This window comes from Theobroma cacao, chromosome 3, assembly GCF_000208745.1.
Source record: "Theobroma cacao cultivar B97-61/B2 chromosome 3, Criollo_cocoa_genome_V2, whole genome shotgun sequence".
NCBI lineage: Eukaryota > Viridiplantae > Streptophyta > Magnoliopsida > Malvales > Malvaceae > Theobroma > Theobroma cacao.
Genome location: NC_030852.1, coordinates 33,230,975 through 33,251,614, shown reverse-complemented (window position 1 = coordinate 33,251,614; position 20,640 = coordinate 33,230,975). Strand labels below are relative to the sequence as shown.

The following is a 20,640-nucleotide window of genomic DNA, read 5'->3' as shown; positions in this document are numbered from 1 at the left end:
TGGGGAGTGGTCCTCAACTCTTTGTCCTATCCTTCACCCTGTTCTATTTGGTGCCCTTTTTCGCCCCCAGAAAGATACCACCACCTTGAAATAGTTAATAATCAATTCTTTTGCTTTTCGTTTTGGGGATTGGAAAATATCTTGAACAACACCTTATATCCCGATAAAATTATGAGTAAATTAAATGGTATATGAGGTTAAAAAATTTTGTTGAGCACAAGGCTGGCACTTGGCGGTACCTATATCCCACGGGGAGAAGGGAATTTGACAAGAAATTGCTCATATAAAAACGAACCAACAGTAGAAGATCCAAAAGTCATTCACAAGATAAGCATCCAATCCACATGTGACATTGGTTTTCAGACTTTTCTTCTTTCCCTTTCATGTCTTCTTGGGATAATTCTATCCACATAGCCAAGTCCCACCAAAAAATTCTTGGAGAAAAATGGTAAAAAATGTTCAAAATAGATAAAACAAAGAGAACAAGAAAATGCCAATTCTTTACTTTAATCCAAGAACCCCTAGCACTTAACTGTGCTGGGGAAAAAATATAATATATAATATTATTATAATATATATATATATATATATATCCCTACCCCAAAAACTGAAAAAGTACTCTTGAACACCCATTTATCACATATAAACTAACACTAAAATATTACAAAGTGCAAAGTAATCAAAAGAGATTTCAACTTTGAACTCAACCCAATTAAGTTTAAACACTAGGGAGATGGGGTTAAACCCTTATCAATTAAGCTATTGTCCATATTGTTGTAGTACCTGCAAATAACCTTGCACTTGACCACATTGCCATAGACATAGAACCCTGGCGTGATCATGAGCCGAGCCACGCTTGGAATCAATTTTCTGGCTCTTTCTCCACCCATATCCTCCATGTAAACTGAATCAAACCTCACCCCCTTATCCACCCTGAAGATGGGCAAGCCAGGGTGCACCGAGTTGGCCAAAAGGTGCAACAACCACACACTCTTTGACGCACTGAAAAAGGCTTGCAACAATGGCTCAGGCCAGGCTCTGTTCCAACCCAACATAGCCACAATTTCACTCATTTTCCTGTCACAAAACTTGCTAAACTCCTCACTGAAATGCCTTGTCCCCTTATTCAGAACCTCCTCCCATGTTAAACCTTGTAAATCATTGAATGACCCATAATTGGCTGCACAACGATCAATAGGGTTCAATATTTGGTTCACTGCATTCTTATGAAACCCAATTGATTCAAAATCTTCAAAGAAAGCCTTATTCAACAAAGCTTCAAGGTAAAGAAGGAGGGTTTTGGGGTTCTTCGAGTAAGAAATCTTCATATCATAAGGCTGTAAAAGGACAGATATTCTCTCACAAACTTTGCTACCCATGTGCCTTAATTGCATGGTGAGTGATCTACTTAAAAGCCTGATTGAAGATCTAGCCTCAGAGACAGAAACCAAAAATTGTTGAATCACTTGTTCATTAGCTCCAATAACTCCATCTCGATCCTTCACTTGATGAATATTATGACCTTTACCAATTCTGTAAGGAGAGTTGCTGTTACATTCATCCAGACCAGACTTCAGATTATGACAGTACACTTCAAGCTTGTTAAGCTTCTTCTCAAGCTCAGCCATGGAATATTTCAACCTTGAAGCTTCCAGCAATGCTTCATCTCTCTTTCTTGTAGATTGAATAAGCTTGTTTGACAGTTCAGCAACAGCAATTTTCCACTGCTCTTCTCTGGCTGTAGACATATCAGTAGATTTTGGACTCTTTCTTGTTAAAGAATGGAAAATGGACTTGAAAATCCCATTAGGACTTGCCATGGAAAATGAGTGCTTGTTAACTCCATTGTTGTCCAAAGGAACCACGGAGATCTTCTCCCTAGAGTGTGGCCTGCACTTGTTGCAAGAAACCGAACCATCTTCGCCGCCATTTCCCCCAGATTCTTGACGTTTCCTGGCGTTGGCTTTTCCAATGTTTTTGTTATGGAGGGGTGTTGCGAGGTGCTTTGGCGTCATCCCTTTGTCCGTGCTTACACACGGGGTAGCATCTTCTTGTTCCTCTCTTTCACATTCTTGAATCTGTAAAAACAAAGCAAGAAAAGAGCAAAAGAAACAAACATTTTCATCAGCCAAAGCTTCAAAAAGGAAAAACCCCAATTAAAAAGTAATTATTTATTCCTTTCATTTTGTTACTTTGGTATCATTTGTTTCTCGCAAAACAAACAGGGAAAACAGAATTGCAAAGGAACTTACAGGGGTGAAAAAAGGAGACTGGTGAGGGAGAGGAGGAGGAGGAGATTTGGAGGAAGAAGGAGAACAAGAAGAAGAAGAGGAAGGAGCCATGCTTTTTCGGTTATCTCCTATTTTGGTCTCTTTTATTTGGTTTTTACTGACACGAGACACACGATCCAAATACGTAGGATTTTTTTTCTTTTTTCTTTTTTTTTTCACCCTGTTTCATCGTTTTCTTTTATTTTCTGAAGGGTTTGCTATTTCGTCGTGTTGTAATCATGGTTATGAATCAGAGGTTTGCAGAATGAAAAACATTTTCGGTCAATGAAAACCTTTTTTTTCCTTTCTACAACGTGTGAAGGGGATATTACCATGCCCGGTCAAAGACTCGTAGAAGTGGACAGTGCATTGTTTTAGAGTTAGATTTTTGTGCATGAATATCCCTACCTTTACACAACTCTTCTCTTGGCCCTTGAGCCACGACAGAGACCACCATGGGAAAAGAATAAAGACCCAGCAAAAGGCGTCCCTATCCTCTCTATAGGATTCAAAAGTTATTTTAATTAAATACCCTAATTTTACCTTTCATTAAATATCACAGTAAAATTGCAAATTCTGCAATAATTAAGGTGTACAATGGTTCAATATAAACCTTAACCAACATAGCCACCTTTTATTGTGATGTGAGGACTCTCCCCGAGTTAGATATACTATCACTTTCAATCTGATTAAACATTTATTATGGATTTAGGAAAGGCTTCAGTAAGATAGGAGAGACCACGAATTAAAAGATAATGATCAAAAAAATGAAGGGGAATGATATGGATGTGCATGCCAAGAGTCCAATCTCATGATCAATAGTTGAGAATCTTGTTGCATTCATTTACGGCACTGTTAGCTAAGATCACCACGCAACAAATGATGAAAGATATTTATTGTTTCCGGTTTAAATTTAGGTTCCAAGTACAAATTTAAGTTCAGAGATTCTAATGGAATATACTCAACTAACTTAATATCGCTTAATGAAAAGAATCAGAGGATGACGGACGAGAAAGAATGAGAGAAAATTTGACTTCAATGTGATAAATGTATTGAATTTTAATATGAGAGCTATAATTTTTTAGACCGGATATATATATCTAATATATATTTTTTAGACCGGAAATATATATATCTAATATATATAATTTATTGATTTATTACCAACTATGCTTAATTATTAGATCTATTTTGATTATTATCACGATAAAATAATTGAAATCAAATGAATTCTTTAAAATTTGAAAGGTAATAATCAATAATTAAGATTTGAGCTGGCGACTATTTCCCTTGGTTAGGAGAATAAGGTTAGAAATTCCAATTCCGTCTCTCTTGTTGGGTACCGAAAGAATAGACAGAAAGGTAAGAATTGAAGTCCCCTACGTTGTCTAGTTTTCCGTTTTATATTCCTTTATTAGTATTCTCTTCTAAAAAAGGTTAAAACTTCTATAGTAGTGAAGGTAAAGCTTTATAACCCTGTATCCCTATTAATTTAAGATTGGCAAATTCTTTAATTTTTCCCTAATGAGGCTACTGGGTTTTGTTTCCAATAAACCGAGTCGTCTAAATTCTAATGGCAACAGCCGCAATGTCAGAGATTAATCGCCCATGATGGCAACAGTTTGCCTTGCCCCTTTGAAAAGGCAAATTGGCCAAACTTTTACTGGTAATGATGCAGCAAGTGAAAATAATGGCGCACCAATCCTTTCAAACTCAAAATCAAACCCACTTTATTCTTGTCTAAATTAAACCATTATCTCTTTGGTATTCTTTTTATTAATGGTTTTGTCCTTATCATTGAGGCCTGATTACAAGGACACGCAGAAAGATAATTCATTGATTAAATTTCTCTCATTGTAGAGAATTGTCATGGATTGTGGATAGACTTGTGTTACTTCTTTATTTTTTAAAGTAGAGTGATAAAAAATTAAGGTTTTTTTAAAGGTCTAAAGGGAATCAGATATTTTAACATGTAGCAACAATGTGCAGTCATTGTTTTTTACAGATAGTAGAGACGTTTGGCGAATAAGTTGCTAGTTACTACAGCAATAGTGTTTTTGAACTCAACAACAGCAACATTTGTCCTTATGAAACCTAAAAATCAAACATTTTTTTTTTGTCTTTATTTACTAGCAAAGATTTAGGTTACTACAACTATTTTAAGAAACGAAAATAGGAAGGGAAGAGAAGAAAGGCTAGAACAATTCTAAAAACCAAGTCATGAGTCATGGTCCCAACTCCCAAGAGGCCCACGCCATCCATGGTCATGGTCATTATTAAAAATGCCGGCAACGAAAGCGTGCACCAGGATTTGCCCTCTCGAACACGCAGGGCAACAGGCCAATGGGCAAAAGCCAATTTCAGTTTTAGGGGCTTTTCTTGGGGAGCGGTGCACTGTGGCGTCTACCAAAAATTTCTATACTCAATAGTTATATTGGTTATTTACTCTACTTAACCTTCAAATGGTCAGGCTCCGCTGGTCCATTCCCAATTTCTTCGTGAGACCTTAAAATAGAGGCTTTCCAATTTAGGTCGTAACAGTTTTTGTGGAAATAGAAAGACTATCAATGGCTGTATTTATATAACAAGAGTTGGCACCAGGTGGTTAAACTCAACTCAAGCAGTTGGAGTGGGTGCAGATTGGGATAAGGTGCTTGCTACCAGATTTAATTAATTAAAGTTCTTCACTTTTGAGTTTTTTACCTCAACAGAAAAGAAATGGGTCTTTGGCTCTAGGAAGTACCCTAGGGGATATAAATAAAATTTATTGTGTAATAAATGTTAGAACTGTCTTCAAGCGGGTTCATTTACATTCAAGATATCAAAGGAGGGTGAATTTGAATGCAAACGATTCAATGAGAATGCTGGTGTGTTGGATTGTTGCTTACACTAATTAATAGTGCTGAAGTTAAAATTTCGTTTTTGAGATGAAAATAAAAAATTTAATATTTATAGAGATAAAATTATAAATTTTTTTAAAAAATAAAAATAAAAATAAAAAATTTTAAAATTTGGGGGCCAGGGCCCCTACTAGCCCCCTCCCTACACCTCTGCCAGTCAGTACTTCTGCATTCATGTTTTGGTACTTTTGCCGAGTTTGCCAGGCACCAAGTAATTAATTGGTTGATCTTCAAGGCCTTCTATTTTTTTTAAAAAAAACTTTTTAAATATATCTTGCATTATGTATGTATGTACATGTACATACTAGACATGTATGTCTCTTTTACGTATTGATTTGATGAAAATGCTACCTTTAAGTTTTTGTTTCTCATGTTATTCAATCGCCTTGATCATCATTTTGGAAACTCATCTGTGAGGGAAACCAAAGAAAGAATATCATGATCAATTTACAATTATTCTGGAGACCTTGAACAAGACTACAGACTGTTCGTCAAGTGCCAACTTCATGCGGAAAGCATCTTTCATAATTCCTTACATTAACCGTTTTCTACCTTGTCTTCTGGGAAAGAAACAGTGAAAAAGAAAATACACTTGGGAATAGTTGAAGGTAAAGGGAAACTTCCGGATGGGACCGACATCGCAAAAATTATGTAGGCAAAAATAGGAAGAGAAATATGTAATCTTCTCAAATTTATCGAAAAAAAGTATAAAACACTCGATTCTGGTGCACCAACCTCAAACATTTATTGCAAACTACGTGAGAAGGCGTCACAGTTAACACCCTCTTAAATTCCCTTATCTCCATTTTCTCGAATCCTCAACTACTAGCATTTAATGGTCTCTCCCTTCGGTGGCCCTGGAATATCCACCAACCAGGTCGCCCGCCCCATGGACCCGATCAGGCTTGCATGTGAGGATAATAAATGGGGCAATGGGGTTCAGAGAGAGAGAGAGAGTGGTCCTTGGCTGCCTGGCTAGCTAGGCTGACAACAGAGCTGCTACCACTGTTTGGAAGGCTGACTTGGGTGATGTGTCCTCCGTAAAATGTCTTTTGTATGGGATCACGTGTACGTGTCCGACGTTTGTCTTCCTCTGCATGGATTGGGGACTCATTTTTGCTGGCTTCGTCGGCCTTTTAGTCCGTTTTTGGTCTGTGAGCACACGGGTGTGAACTGTGAAATGATGTACTAGTCTTTTTTTTTTCCCTCTGTTGGCTACTCCTTTTTATATCATTCCAGCTCTAATGAATACTATATATTTTGAATACAAATCTTAAATAATTAAAGAACTATATCGAAGAGTTTTATCAGTTAACCAAATTAACCACCTTTTGTATATTGATCCAAATATTCCAATAGAAATAGTAATCTATATCATGAGGCTGAATTATAGCAATGGACTAATAACGTGTATCTATCATCTAAGAGGATAAAGAGCAACACCAAGGACAATGCATATAATATGTAGAATAAGCAACCACGATAGTCATGCCAATAAAGGGTCAAAAAAGAATTGGGGTATTAAATTAAGACATGATTAAACACTCTCTCGAGCAGGGGCGGAGCGTCTTTTTATAATGGGGGGTTTTGAAATTTTTTATAAATTATATATTTTTTAATAAAATTTTAAAATATTTCTTTATTAAATAGTTAATATAATTAAAAAAATAATAAAATAACTTTACAAGTCTAATTCAATTTTACTCAAAATTTTAAATTTTTTTAATTTTTTAAGTTTCTCCACCCATCTTTTTCTCTTTTCTTTTCTGTCCTTATATTTTGAAACTATCAAGAGGTTAAGTTTTTATTTAACTTTTTATATTTTTATTATTATTTATATTTATTTATTTATTTCAATCATATTCTTTTTCTTCATATATTTTAAGTTTTTATAGATTTTCTTTTTTAAATTTCTATGAATCATCAATCACATTTTTTTTGTTATATAGATTATATCTCCTACTTGTCATGGTTTTTTTTTATGTTATTTGAATTTTATTTTTAATGATTTTAATTTTTAAAAATTTAAAAATTATTGTATATGTAATTTTCAAATATAAGTTCTAGTGTTGCATTATTGGTTGTTGTTTAAAATTTCACTAATATATTATTTTTTATTAATCCTAATTATATAAGAAAAACTTATTTTGAGTATATGTTTTTAATGTGCTTTACGTTTTATATTTAATTGAAAAAAAATTATCTTTAGTATAAGAAGAAATTATTAATTTTGTATATCATATTTAATTATTTCTATTTTATGCATTATAGTTTAATATTTAGTATTACAAACTTAAATATAATAAAATAAGAATATTGGATGTTGACTATATTAATTTTTTAGTCATTTATATTGAAAAAGACAAGACTTCGAAATAAAATAAATGATAAGTTTATTACAAATAATTTAGTTATTTATATTAAAAAAGATATTACCATCGTCATCAAAACTTTTTTAGAGTACTATTATAAGTTTTTTTTTTGTTTTTTTTATTTATATATTATATAAAATTATTATTTATTATAAATTTTTTAATTATTAATAGTTAAGTTCAATATATTAATTTAAATATTTTTATTTTTTATTTTTCTTAGCTTTTGATCTCCTAATAAAAATTGATTAATTCTGCCTCTGTCTTTAAGTACTAAGAGAATAAGAAAGAGAAAGTTTCAATGAAAGCAAACAATTAATAAATCAATATACTGTTCCCGTTGTAGAGGGGTTGTACCTTTTATACATGTACGTGTTTTTCCCAAGAAAGATGTAGTTAGCCTTTTTGGAAAATTACAAAGTCTTGGTGCTCACAACATTAACGACGAACACAAAAAGTACTTTTAGTTTATCATTTGTGGAAAAATAAATTTAGTATAGGCGTAAATATTGTTTCACACTGCATTCTTCCTAATTTCTTAATTAGACAAATTCGATTAAATGGCTAAAAAAGTCTTGATGGGTAACTGGCTATCGTGTTTGTTGGTCCCTCTTTCTTATTAATTGGAGCAATGAGTATTACCAAAATCTTAATAGTTGTCCGAAGGGAAGGGGTTGTTTAATTTTTGTCCAATTGTTTAAGAAGGCCTGGTTTGACTCCACGACTTGCTTTACTATTCACTGAAATTGGTTCGCTAGGCCCAATAAGATACTGAAACCAAGATCCTTGATATCCGAGCCAAGCCCCGCCAATCCTTATTCGTTGCTCCTGATCCAGTCCCAGTTACAAATAAATCTCGGCCCATCACCTCCAAAATCATCTTGCTGGTGGTCTTCAAGAAAAAAACGTGTTGGAAAAAGATTACAAAATTCATTTTCTTATTCAGTAGACCTGGATTTATGTTATTTATGATGCAATCCTTACCTTACTGGGTAAAAAACTTGAAAGGCTGACTCCCAATTCAAATCTAACATCAGAAATATCAATCTCATCATTTTAATTATTGACCCAAACTCGGGGAACGGAACTCCACCGCCAATCGGAATTCCAAATTAATCTCTTAACTGTTGTTGTTGTTTTGCCCGAAAATTTCTTCTTTGTTCTCCAAACTCAAAATGAATATGGCATGGAACGTGTTCAAATTCTGTACGGCCCTACGTGCCCTGGGTTCAATTATGATTGTTTTCGTTCTTGGGATCGTTGGGGTTACTTACTATGCTGTGGTCGTTTCTCATTATGGCCCAAGTCTATTTCTTGGAGGCTTTGATGCACTTTCCGCTGTTGCAGTCATCTTCTTGTTTCATTTTCTGGTATACCCTTTTCTTCTTTTGCTCTCTTTTGTCGCTTTTTTGATGGCTTGTTTGTGTCGGTGGTGGTCCTACGGGGACCAAAGATTTTAGCTTAGCTGTTTCTTTCTTTATATGGTGATGAAGTGTCGTATTATTCATGATAAAAGAGAGTGAATATAAGTGGTTTTATGATTTATGAGGTTCAATGCTTCAATGTAGTTGAATTTTGCTTTTGTGGGTTTTGCTGGACTTAAAAGGGCAAAAGGATTTTAGTTTTAGCTTTAGTTTTGATTGGTGATGAAATACAGGTTTCTTTTGTGATGATAAATGAGATATGAGAACTTAATCCTTGTGAATTTTTGTTGTTTCTGTTTGCAATGAAGATGTAAGAGTATATTATGTGACTTTATGAGGTTTAGGTTTTCCTGAACTTAAAAGGAAAAAAGAGATAAAACTTGGAATTAGTTGTCGTAGGATGGCAATATTTATGGTTTCTTTTCCTTGTTTGCATTCGTAATTAGTTTTGTTAGATGGCAGTGCTGCATTTTGAATTTTATTTACCTGGTTTTTTAGCTGGTGATGGTAATTTGGAGTTACTTCGCTGTTGTTCTAACGGATCCTGGGGGAGTTCCACCAAATTGGAAGCCTCCGAGGGATGAGGAGAAAGGTGAAGTTGATCCTTTGGTGAGTTTTAGTTATGGAAGTCCAGAATTAGGTTCAAATCAGTCAGCTGTGCCTGGTGATTCTCCAAACCAAGACATACGTTTCTGCCGGAAGTGCAACCAATTTAAACCACCTCGCACCCATCACTGCTCTGTTTGTGAGTTTTCTTGACGAATTCTTCTGTGGTAACTTTGTTGTGATGCCATCTTTAGTGAAAGAACCCTGGTTTATTAATTGATTTCAGGTAAGAGGTGTATATTAAAAATGGACCATCACTGTGTTTGGGTCGTCAACTGTGTCGGGGCATTGAACTACAAGTATTTCCTTCTTTTCTTGGTATGTGAACCTTAATGTATCCATTACAAGTCTCATGCAGCTGTCATTTATTTGATGCTTAATTAGGCTGATGCATTCACTTTTAAGGCCATGGAAGTGGACGGTTTAATACATTTTTCATTATTACCTGGATTGTTGATTAGTCAAAGAATTGTAATGTAGTTATTGTCAAAATCTAATGCCTAAAATTTCCTTGCTTTAGTGCTAGAGCTGAAAATCATCTTGACCTGGTGCAGTCCATCAACATTTAACCTAGGAAGTTATGGTGACTGTCATTATGTTGAACAAGCCACAACAGGATACGGGAAGGGGGAAAACAGAAAGTAAAATAGGGTGGTTGAACTTATGATGCACCAAGTAGGGTCTTCTCTTCATGTTGTTAGATGCATAATAGATTATTCTTCTAGCGGCCTACTAACTAGAAACCTAAATTTGATTGTTCTCTACTGTACCTTTGTGCCTTATGATCCCCTAATTTGTTGCTCATAACATCAATATTTTTTATTTCAAAAAGAATATGATATCACCATACTTCTTTAATCAGTTTTACCAGGCCAGAGTAGGAAAGTTGCCATCGGAGTGAATGCTCATATCTGACTGTTGTGTGCGGACATTGTCCACAGTTCATTAATTTACATGTGAACCTCAGAATGATGAAGTTGTCTTCTTTGGTGGCCATTAAAATCCATATGATCCTTATATTGAGCAATTGAATCCTTGCATTGTCCCCCATGCTCATAATTTATAAATGCTATGATTGGAGAGTGTAATGAGAAAGAGTGGTAGATATATGTATAGAACTTAGATAATTTTGGGATTTGTATATTTTTTGTGGGATAGCACGTGCACTTGAGCTTGTATTGACCAGTCATCATAGTGAATGATATGCTCCATTTCTAACTCTTAAAATTTTGCACTTTCTCATTCTCAAAAAAAAAAAGAAATTTACATTTTCAAACACTTCTTTTCCTGCTACTGCTGGATTTCTATTGGTTGTTTCTCTTGGTTTATTTGTACTTATGTTAATGATTATCCTATTAAATAGATTCTTATGCGAGTATGTATCACTGTTAGACACATGACCAACTGGCATCTATAGAAAGGAAAAAGATGTGAGTTGTATTTTGTTTTGCTTAATTTTGATGCAGTTTTACACATTTCTGGGGGCAACACTTTCCAGTTTATCATTATTGCGGGTTTTTATTGAATTTTTTAATGATGGTGAGATAGCTGAAACACCGGGAACACTTGCAGCTACTTTTATCACTTTTGGTAAGTTTCTATTTGTTTAAGTTTTTTCTGTCTAATTTGTTGTCTTTATTTTAACCTATTCTCATTCAAATCTTTCAGTTTTAAACATTGCATTTGCACTGAGTATTTTGGGCTTTCTGATTATGCACATAACACTGGTGGGAGCCAATACCACCACTATCGAGGTAACTTTTTTCACACTTATGTTTCCTTTTGTTGCCCATATAATTAGTAAAGGTCACATTTTTGCTTTGCTCAATTTTATTTTCAGGCATATGAGAAGAAAACGACTCCTAAGTGGCGTTATGACCTTGGTTGGAAGAAAAACTTTGAACAGGTTGCCTCTTTTTTCTTTCGTCCCAACCTCCCTTTGGCTCTAATACTTATCCAGTGTATCCAGTGTCTTTGAGGCAATTGTCTATTTTATAAACGTTAGGCATTGATTAAATTTTACTACCATAATACTTTTTTGTTCTGGGAATGATGTTAACACATTTCCATGCTGCAAAATGCATATCTTATCATTGCTGTCATGGAGTCTAGTTAAAAGACCCTGCTGGAAGCAAATTCAAGGACTTATATCATGTAAACCCTTAAATTTTCTATAATAGTACGTCTTTGAAAACTTCCCCTCAAGTGACTTCAATATCGTAATGTATGACATTAATTTATGCATCCCCGTGCATTTAGATTTCAGTGTTAATCATGATATCACATTTTTGCTTTTCTGAATATTCAGGTGTTTGGAACAGAGAAGAAGTTCTGGTTCATCCCAGCGTATTCAGAGGAGGATTTAAGATGCATGCCGTCCCTTCAGGGTTTGGAATATCCAACAAGGCCTGACTGGGAGCCACCCCAGCAGCATTAACTAAAGGTTTAGCAAAACAAGCTTGAAACCACTCATGAGAACTGGGGTTGCATCTTATGTACATGTTGTATCTTTGTCAGTTGATGACATTGTCTCTAACAATTGATTGAGACCTGCCCTTCCTGATGTAAGCCCAACATTGTCACTGCATCTCCCTCTTGCCATGTAATCTTTCCATTTGAGCTTGTATTCTTGTTTGTAATGATTGAAAATTTGAAAAAAAAATTATTTTTTTACCCAACAGGACAACCTGGTTGCCTGTAATTTGAAATTGTATGGTCAGTGAGTTTGGTTGCTTCTAATTCTTCTAATGTTGAACATACTAAATTACTTGGAAATATTCTTGTTAAATGAACTTGAAAAAACTCAAAAATGGTGAAGATTAGTCGTGATAATAATTAATAAGTAAAGTTAACAACGAGAAATATCAGTGATTTATCTATTATATGTTTGACGTAAGGAAATATCGGTAATTTCAGTGCCTCATAAACCATAGTACAATTTGATTCTACATAAATTATGGTAGAAAACTTCAAAGTGAATGCTACAACTTAAAAACATTTTGGCTGATTTAAGTAGAATTATTTAATGAAATAAAAAAGTTAACAAGTGGTTTACGGAATTAAAAATAAGATTATACTGTACTTAAATTTATAGGTAGCTTTACACGTGCGGATTGAGGCGTTAATATTGCGGAGAACTCCCGCACGTACTAGTACCTTCCATTCTCTTCATTGCAAATTAGGCGGTTTCACTCACGTCTCTTATTTTTTCGCTCTTTTTAACCCGAAATTCGCGTAAAACCCGATACACGTGAAAAGACCCCCAAAACACATTTCGATCAATTATTGGAGCAATTAGGGTTTCGATCCTCCCCAATTTGGCTCAATTCCCTCTCTTTTTCCAAGGTACTGTCCCCCGCTCTCCATTTTTAGGGTGTAATTTCCATTGAATATGAGCGTACATGTTACGATGATCACGTTCTATCCAATCACTGATTAGTTTATTTTCGTAATTGTTTCTTACAAAATTCTTCCTTTTTTAAATAGAATAGAATTTTTCTTTATTTATTTTTGAACAATTTATTGTCTTTGATTGTTGTTTTAAGTGAAATGTTTTTCATTATTTTTGGTTTTAGGATTTTGATCGATCTTTGCTTCTGAAGTGTGATACGATCGCTTTTTTATATACTTTTCTATTTAAATAAAATGTAAAAATTATTGACTTGGAGTGTGATTACTGGTGTTGCTTTCTTTGTTATATAATCGCTAGACAAAATTGTATAAACATTTAGATTTATTTATATATAAGTAATTGAATTTTTTTTTTTTTGGTTTTCTGGTGTGCTGAAAATTGATAATTTAGGGCTTTTTCTTTTCAGAGTTTAGAGGGTATCAGAAAATGCAGGGAGGCAGAGGTGGAAGGGATCCTTTTTTTGATTTTGGTGATCCATTCGGTGGTTTTGGGGGCTTTGGAGGCTTTGGTGGTCCTAGAAGTCTACTCTCCAATTTCTTTGGAGGAAGGGACCCTTTTGATGAACCTTTCTTCGCACGACCCTTTGGAGGCATGTTTGAATCAAGCTTCTTTGGCCCCGGCCAAAGTCCTTTCCCTGATATGCATCCAAATGGGTTTATTGAGCATCAGCCTCCGGAGCCAAAGAGATCAAGAGGTCCAATTATCCAAGAACTAAATTCTGATGATGAAAAAGAAGAAGCAGATAAAGAGAAGAAAGAAAATCCAAGAAAGCATGGTAGGTCGAATGATGAACCTTATGTTGAGGTTCCAGATGATGAAGCTGGACAGTCTGAGAGAAGGAACAGGCATTTGCAATATATGAATGGTTACAATAGTTTGTATGATAGACAACAGCAACAGCCTCAAACTCGTAGCTTTGCGTTTCAGAGCTCCACTGTCACTTATGGTGGTGCTAATGGAGCTTACCATACTTCATCCAAAACAAGGAGGACTGGAAGTGATGGGGTAAGTAGTTCTGACGTTAAAGATGTGTTCATTAATAAGCCCAAGTTTGCTATGCCTCTTACATCCCTCAATTGTGGAATAGGTCACCTTTGAAGAAAGCAAGGAAGCTGATACAACCACAGGGCAAGCAACCCACAGGGTTTCTAGGGGACTTCATGACAAGGTAGCTTTAAAATCTTGTTTCTCTTGTTCAATATAAATTTTGACTTTTGATTAGAGGGTGAGTGTAGGGTGTATTTATGAGTAGAACTTTTGTTGTAGGGTCATTCAGTCACAAGAAAGCTGAAATCAGATGGTAGGGTGGATACAATGCAAACCTTGCACAATTTGAATGAAGGTATACACATGTTACATACAACAGTGCATTTTGTGCTACAATATATATGTTGGTATAGGTAGATTAACAGGTCCATGGCAATTAAAGTGAATGTTTTGAGTTGGTGAATTTTCCAGATGAGCTTTCTGGTTTTGAAGAAGCTTGGAATGGAAATGCTAGAAAGCATTTGCCTGGCTTGTCTGGGAATTTTATTGGCCATGATAGCATAGGTAAGATTTTCTTACTATTTAATTTAGATATGCTTCTTTCTTTGCATGGTACATTTTGCATCACTTGTTATAGGGAGGAGCAAGGCTGTGCTTCCTCTATTTACCTGTGCAATTGGTCCAAGCCACGCTTCTTGTTAACAGTATGTTTTTGGTACAAGCTTTTACATAAAACCAGGTCAACTCTTTCAGAATATATGTCAATAGTGGATGTGTTAGGGTACTATGGGGCAGGAAGAGGGTAACTCCGTCCCGATGCTTTTTGACACCTTATAACATCAAATCATATTTGTTGCTGCAATTTTTTGTCTCAGGGGCTGGTCGCGGTGGACAGAATGGGCAGGCAGGTCGGGGAGGATGGGCACTTCCTTCTAATGAGTGTTCTCAGCAGTCAGGGAGAGTGATGCTGGGTGCCAGAGACGGGGCAGGGCCCTCAAGTAGCCAGCAGTCTATGAGGATGAGAGGTTCGACTGTTTTGAAAGATAAGAGTTCTTACTCACAGGGGAAGCGAAGGGGCTAAGTTGGAAGACACCGAGTAGATCTTGCAGTGAAGAGGGCATTGCCTTTTCTCATACAGCATTCTATGCTTGGTCATAGCCATCTTTTCTAGTTTAGAGCACTTGTTTTTCTTATTAGTTTTCAGCTCTACGGTTGCATATTTTATCAGGTCTGTTGTAGCGGGGTTTTTGCTTTCGAGGTGCTTAATGCAGAGAGGTTTATATAGTTGCTGCAAATGATACCCTTCTAAGTTTTAAGTGTGACACATTATGATATCGAGTTTTCCGTATATAAAGTTTGCAATTTGAGATGATTGCGGATTTCATGGTTTCTTTCTTATGCTTTTGTTCACTTAGTGATGAATTTTTTAACGGTGGATCCTGTTTTCTTGATCCTTGTTTGACATACATGGAGGACAGACCGCCAAGTATTGAACAAGGCATGTCATATTGTTATTTATATGTTGATGATTGGAATGAGAACCTGAAAACTGGATTGTTAATCTGGGGTCAGTCTTTATTCAGTAATTTTCAAATGTTGTGGTTAAAATCCGATCTCCCATTTATACAAAAGGATTATATTTGTTTTATTACAGTATAGAACTAGTGATTCGACTATTGGCTGAAGAGAAAATGGTCAAGGCAGCCTTGGCCAATCCGTAGTCCGATCAAAAAGCGATCTGCCACCTGGCAGGCCACATGAAACACAGAAATAAGGAGGAACCCACGCCACCGATTTCACCGGATGCTCCAAAATCCAAGTCGCAATTTCCCAAACTGGAAGAATAGCAGAAGTTTTTCGAACCACCAAAAGCTAAAATGCAAAAGTTGAAAACAACAGCTCCAATCTTGTTGTAAAACTTTTAAAATTTAGGGTTACAAAATTCTAACAGAATCTAATATGGCGGTTATTAGGACAAGCGCAAACATGATCCTCAAAGAAATCCTCTATCATTCACCGCTATCTTCCATTTCTTTATCATCCTCGGCTCGTGCGGTTCTGCCCGGTTTCTGTGGGACCATCCGTGTGACCCCCAGCCGAGGAATCAGTTTCAGCCGGATTCGCTGCGCCGCGTCAGACGCCAGTGCCGAGAGAAAAGTCTCTGCTCGCCTCTCGCAAGTGCAACAGCTCCTGCAGGAAGCGGAAGAGCGAGCCAGCTCCGCCGGGAATGAGCCCACCCCACAAATCACTCTGGGTAATTATGCTTTCTGTTTTCACTCTTTTTTTCTGGTTATTGCGAATACCACGGAGAAGTAAAGGAAATAAATTCTTTTGTTTGGTAGCTTTTTTTCTCTCATTTCGGTTTTTTTTTTTCTTTTTTAGGTACAGATATAAATCAATGGAAACCTGTATAGAAACTTAAAAAGTAAATGAAAATAAAGCGTGAAACTATTGCAACAATGCTGTTATCTCTTTTTTTTTTTTCTGAGCTGAATGCACAGTTTAACAAAGCAATTTAAGGATGCATTATGCGGAAGTTATATGCTTCTTCCTCTCCTTTACACTTATAAACTCTTCGCAGATCATGTTACTGTGAGTTTTGCAAGAAGTGGTGGCCCTGGAGGTCAAAATGTAAACAAAGGTACTTGTATCCTCTTCATGTTTCACAATCCATGTCATTGTAGACGCTAAACCCTGGCTGATAAGACCTGTAGATAATTTTCGTTGCTGAATGTACAGTTAACACCAAGGTGGACATGCGCTTCAATGTAAAAAACGCATATTGGCTGAGTGACAGGATCAGAGAGAGGATTATGCAACTGGTTTGTCGCTGCCATCTATTAGTTGCTTATCTTTAAATAAGTTATGATATTAGAAAACATTTGCCATCAAAACAAGAATGATATGTCTTTATAGGGATCTGACAGATTGATTTTACATTGTTAGAATTACGTTTCAATGCTATGATTCTATACTGACTTCTTTCTCACATATTAAGAATTGAAAAATAAAGCTCTAATAAAATGTGTCATGGTCGAACATTGAGAATGTTTCAAATAATGTTTTGCCAAGACTGGCAGAAGCATGAAACTATTATGTTCTCTGCCTTTCTTCTCCTCCTTCTGCCCCTCCTAATAAAATCTACTATTGGTGTGCTTGTCTTTTGAGTGCAGTTATACTAGTCATGACAAGCAATGTAACTTGTGGTTTGTATTAATTTAAAGTTGTTTTGTCAAGATCACAGCAAAACCAACATAAGCGTAAAACGTTGAAATCCATAGCTAATTCTGGATTATATAAGGGAACTTAAATGGTATTTTTGGTTATTTCACACTGCAAACTTGTGAAAGTACCAATGAAGAGGAGTGATAAGATATGAGTGGAGGCCATAAAAGTGAAGAAAGAAGACCTTGTTGCATGGGCTGAAATGGGAAAAAAGGACACTTGAGTCTCTAGGCATCTCCTCTGAACTTGAGTTTATATTTTGTTGATATTTGAAATAAATGAAAATGAACTAAAAATTAGCACCAACATGGACAGAAGTGCTTTAGTTTAAGTAGTCGTGATGCTCTGCTGATATGAGATATATGACTCTGATCCTATTACTATGAATTAGGGTCTTCCACTGGGGAGTTTAAACCAAAGTTACATTAAATCCACATGTAGTACTGCCCCAGAATGAATTAGCTTACAGTTTAGATCTCCCTAGATCTGGTTATGTCTAGGAATTCTCATTTTTCTATGACCTCAACTATTCTATTTATGAACAGGAAAAAAATCGGATAAACAAGGATGGTGAAATTGTGATTTCTTCAACGAAGACTAGGACACAGAAGTTTGTTTCTCTCCCCTGTTTCTTTTGTTGTTCAATTTTCTTCTAATGTGTTACCAATGTAATTCGTTTGAGCTGTATTCTGTTCAGGGGTAACATTGATGATGCTCTGGCAAAACTACAGGTGCTGAAATACTCCCTCTCTCTTTCTAAGAATTATGTTTTGCTGCTATAGTGTGCCTAGCAGTTGGTTGTTACCCATCAAAGATGCAATTACAAACATATCTGGTTTGTTATGGTATAATATGTTTGCAATTGCTGGATTATGCTGTTTGTTTGATCTTTTGATTTCTGGATATGGTGATGACCTAATCATCTTTTCGTCCTTTTTTCTTGACCAAACAGACAATCATTGATGCTGCTGCTTATGTGCCACCACCCCCATCAGAAGAGCAAAAGAAGAAAATTGCAAAGATGTAAGAGTTCACCAACATTTACAAGTGGACACTGCCAGCTGCTTTACCTGTTTTCTTTCTGTGTTGTTTTGGAGGCAATATTTGAATTTTGTTTCAATGATATTCCTCGCTATTGGCTCTGGATTGCAATTAATATGTGTTTCCATCCTTTTACAGGGCTGCAATTGGGGAGCAAAAACGCCTTAAAAGCAAGAAGGCCCTTTCAGACAAGAAAGCATTTAGAAGAAGTCGGGACAGTTGGGACTAAATTATGGTGTCATAAGTCATTAGGTTTATAGCGTCTGAAGATCATCAAATCAGTAAGGGAGTAGCCAGCTGGAAGGGAGCTTAAAGAAGTGTTTTGTCCATATTTCTTGTTAAAGTTTTTGATGGGTGGGAAGAAATACTACTCTCTCCTGATGTAAAATAGCCATTGATCCATTATATTTATAGGCCGCTGCACATCATTCTTAAAGATATTACGCACCAAAATCTTGTTACGTGTTCATGTTTGTCACAGCTAATCGTACAAGGAGGATTTATTGTTATGGTCTCTAGGGTTTTCAAGAGTAATTTTGTTCAAGTGGCTCTGAAATTGCAATTACTTAAAAAGGTCTGAACCTGTGTACTTATTTATTTCTTGGATATTCTCCGCAGGCTGGTTCATGGATGAAACAGGGTTCAGATTCTTGAATTCTCACTAGGGAGTAACTTCTAACGAGCATATATCAGTTTCAAAACCCACCAAAAACAAAAAAGGCAAAAAGAAGAAGAACCGGTCCTATGGGTGCTCGCTGCCCCAGATTCATAATCATTGCTCTGTACATATACAGGCAAGAAATAATTATGGATGAGAAAATAGATAATATGGTGTAAAATACCCTTGAAACTAGTAATTGATTCAACCAGGAAATTGGAATGTTCTTCTAAATAACTTTTCAGGTTAAAAATTTCTGTACAAGTACAAGTCAAGAGTCAAGAACAAAAAGGTTGAAAAGAAATGTACATACAATTGTATTCTCCTTTTCTACAGGAGTAATAGGAAATTACTCTACTTTCGTATGACATGTACTTCCCCTGATTGTCGATCAACGTGCTTGATCCACCGGCTTTCGCCCTTGCCTGAACCTGAATTTCCTCCACTGGTTGCTACATGGGCAATATCCAAGCCTTTCCCCACAGGGAGAAACACAGAACGCACGAGCCGGCGTGATCCATCATCGATAACACTTCTCCATCTGAAACTTGAAGCACTTCTGGAATTAGCATTCTTGCATACCAGAACTGCCCCCCTGTTACTCAGTTTTGCCAGCCTTAAGACCCTGGAAAAGTCCTTTCGCTGGCTATCCACCACCATGAAATCTATGCCATTTAATCCATTCATTACCTCCTCAGGTTCTCCAACAATGACTTCAGGCGACATTCCGGCTTCTTCCAGGGCCTGGACGTATTCTAATCTTGATCTTTCATCAGGGACTATACAGACGTGTCTTCCGTTCGTATGGCTGCTAGCAACCGCCAGGCCGATGCTTGTTATGGTAGCTCCGCCCTGTGACCACGTCTCCACAATGAATCTCGCGTTCCAGCCTGCAGCCATGGCTGAAACAAGCTCTGCTACACCAGATTCATGATAAAGTTCACACTGCAGACAAAACAAGAAGAACGAGAACCGATTAATCAAATGAATAACCAAAAAGGAAAGGAATTAGGCATCAGGGTTCAGAACGGTTGCTCGGCGCTTACAGATTTAACAGTATCAATATAAGCCTTGGATGCTGTCTCTGGAGACCAAACTAGCTTCATTTCTTACTTCAGTTTTCTTTCGTTTCTCTCTGTCTCTCAGTCTGGCCGTTTTCAAGTTGTGCTTTTCTTGGTAGACAAGCTGAGAAGAGCAGTTGGCGTTGGGTTTTTATTCGAGACAAAAAGATGTCCTGAAAACTGATTTGTGTTGGACCGTTGACAATGGACCCAGACAGACAAATCCTACGTGTGGCGGATTAGGATTACTATGGATTACTATTAATCTAATGTTTCCAGCACTGATGTGAAACAGTCCGGTTTTTCGGAATCTCTCAAATGTCAGTTTCGTTAATAAATTCTCTGCAAATACCCAGGTGGTCCACGGAAATTTCCTAGAATAATTCCTAATTATTACACTCCTATTACCGGTTTGGTAGCTTGCTAATTAAGATAACTGTTTGAACGGGATCGAAGCATCTACGCGCAACTGCACCTATTTGGGGAATTATTCAAAGTTTAAGCTAATGCTAACCTGGATTATTGTTGGATCAATTTACTTTCCTCTTGTAAATTTTTACTATAATTAAAGTTTTAGGATTATGCTTCCACTCTCATTTTTCATTTTTTCAATTAAATTAATCCACTTTTTAAATTTTACATGTAAATTCAATTCATATTGATATAAATTGAGTATCATAAAAA

At 36.1% G+C, this 20,640-nt stretch overlaps 5 protein-coding genes across 6 annotated transcripts; 3 read left to right on the top strand and 2 right to left on the bottom strand.

The window, feature by feature from the left end:
• Positions 481 to 2,464, bottom strand: LOC18606363 (IRK-interacting protein). Its single transcript, XM_007039923.2, has 2 exons — positions 2,253 to 2,464; positions 481 to 2,078 (listed from the first exon to the last, which is right to left on the bottom strand). Exons 1-2 carry the CDS (start codon positions 2,340 to 2,342, stop codon positions 726 to 728), a joined length of 1,443 nt encoding a protein of 480 aa, XP_007039985.2. The 5' UTR covers positions 2,343 to 2,464; the 3' UTR covers positions 481 to 725.
• LOC18606362 (probable protein S-acyltransferase 14) lies at positions 8,499 to 12,311 on the top strand. The gene is made up of 7 exons (XM_007039922.2): positions 8,499 to 8,912; positions 9,465 to 9,711; positions 9,799 to 9,890; positions 11,039 to 11,162; positions 11,241 to 11,326; positions 11,413 to 11,478; positions 11,881 to 12,311. The coding sequence occupies exons 1-7, from the start codon at positions 8,718 to 8,720 to the stop codon at positions 12,007 to 12,009; spliced, it is 939 nt and encodes a 312-aa protein (XP_007039984.2). The 5' UTR covers positions 8,499 to 8,717; the 3' UTR covers positions 12,010 to 12,311.
• On the top strand, positions 12,745 to 15,360 carry LOC18606361 (myeloid leukemia factor 1). The gene is made up of 6 exons (XM_007039920.2): positions 12,745 to 12,917; positions 13,391 to 13,989; positions 14,072 to 14,152; positions 14,251 to 14,326; positions 14,443 to 14,535; positions 14,847 to 15,360. Exons 2-6 carry the CDS (start codon positions 13,411 to 13,413, stop codon positions 15,050 to 15,052), a joined length of 1,035 nt encoding a protein of 344 aa, XP_007039982.2. The 5' UTR covers positions 12,745 to 12,917; positions 13,391 to 13,410; the 3' UTR covers positions 15,053 to 15,360.
• Positions 15,673 to 18,781, top strand: LOC18606360 (peptidyl-tRNA hydrolase ICT1, mitochondrial). 2 transcript variants are annotated; one of them, XR_001927194.1, is made up of 7 exons: positions 15,673 to 16,225; positions 16,553 to 16,612; positions 16,711 to 16,793; positions 17,742 to 17,806; positions 17,894 to 18,041; positions 18,149 to 18,219; positions 18,376 to 18,751. XR_001927194.1 is itself a non-coding variant. In XM_007039919.2 (7 exons), exons 1-7 carry the CDS (start codon positions 15,931 to 15,933, stop codon positions 18,464 to 18,466), a joined length of 699 nt encoding a protein of 232 aa, XP_007039981.1. In that variant the 5' UTR covers positions 15,690 to 15,930; the 3' UTR covers positions 18,467 to 18,781. The 2 variants fall into 2 exon arrangements, 1 of the variants encoding a protein (XP_007039981.1); XM_007039919.2 differs by having other exon boundaries at positions 15,690 to 16,225; positions 17,894 to 17,927; positions 18,376 to 18,781.
• LOC18606359 lies at positions 19,077 to 20,167 on the bottom strand. Its single transcript, XM_007039918.2, has 2 exons — positions 19,942 to 20,167; positions 19,077 to 19,840 (listed from the first exon to the last, which is right to left on the bottom strand). Exons 1-2 carry the CDS (start codon positions 19,999 to 20,001, stop codon positions 19,250 to 19,252), a joined length of 651 nt encoding a protein of 216 aa, XP_007039980.1. The 5' UTR covers positions 20,002 to 20,167; the 3' UTR covers positions 19,077 to 19,249.

Bases quoted from the DNA above. Each gene is read 5' to 3' on its own strand.
- LOC18606359 (XM_007039918.2), bottom strand. From the start codon at position 20,001: ATGAAGCTAGTTTGGTCTCCAGAGACAGCATCCAAGGCTTATATTGAT. The intron at 19,841-19,941 runs GTAAGCGCCGAG...TTTTGTCTGCAG, and splicing joins ATATTGATACTGTTAAATCT to TGTGAACTTTATCATGAATC.
- LOC18606360 (XM_007039919.2), top strand. From the start codon at position 15,931: ATGGCGGTTATTAGGACAAGCGCAAACATGATCCTCAAAGAAATCCTC. The intron at 17,928-18,148 runs GTGCTGAAATAC...TTGACCAAACAG, and splicing joins ATGCTCTGGCAAAACTACAG to ACAATCATTGATGCTGCTGC. The intron at 18,220-18,375 runs GTAAGAGTTCAC...ATCCTTTTACAG, and splicing joins AAGAAGAAAATTGCAAAGAT to GGCTGCAATTGGGGAGCAAA.
- LOC18606361 (XM_007039920.2), top strand. From the start codon at position 13,411: ATGCAGGGAGGCAGAGGTGGAAGGGATCCTTTTTTTGATTTTGGTGAT. The intron at 14,327-14,442 runs GTATACACATGT...TGAATTTTCCAG, and splicing joins CTTGCACAATTTGAATGAAG to ATGAGCTTTCTGGTTTTGAA. The intron at 14,536-14,846 runs GTAAGATTTTCT...TTTTTGTCTCAG, and splicing joins TATTGGCCATGATAGCATAG to GGGCTGGTCGCGGTGGACAG.
- LOC18606362 (XM_007039922.2), top strand. From the start codon at position 8,718: ATGAATATGGCATGGAACGTGTTCAAATTCTGTACGGCCCTACGTGCC. The intron at 8,913-9,464 runs GTATACCCTTTT...CTGGTTTTTTAG, and splicing joins TCTTCTTGTTTCATTTTCTG to CTGGTGATGGTAATTTGGAG. The intron at 9,891-11,038 runs GTATGTGAACCT...ATTTTGATGCAG, and splicing joins AGTATTTCCTTCTTTTCTTG to TTTTACACATTTCTGGGGGC.
- LOC18606363 (XM_007039923.2), bottom strand. From the start codon at position 2,342: ATGGCTCCTTCCTCTTCTTCTTCTTGTTCTCCTTCTTCCTCCAAATCT. The intron at 2,079-2,252 runs GTAAGTTCCTTT...TTGTTTTTACAG, and splicing joins AGTCTCCTTTTTTCACCCCT to ATTCAAGAATGTGAAAGAGA.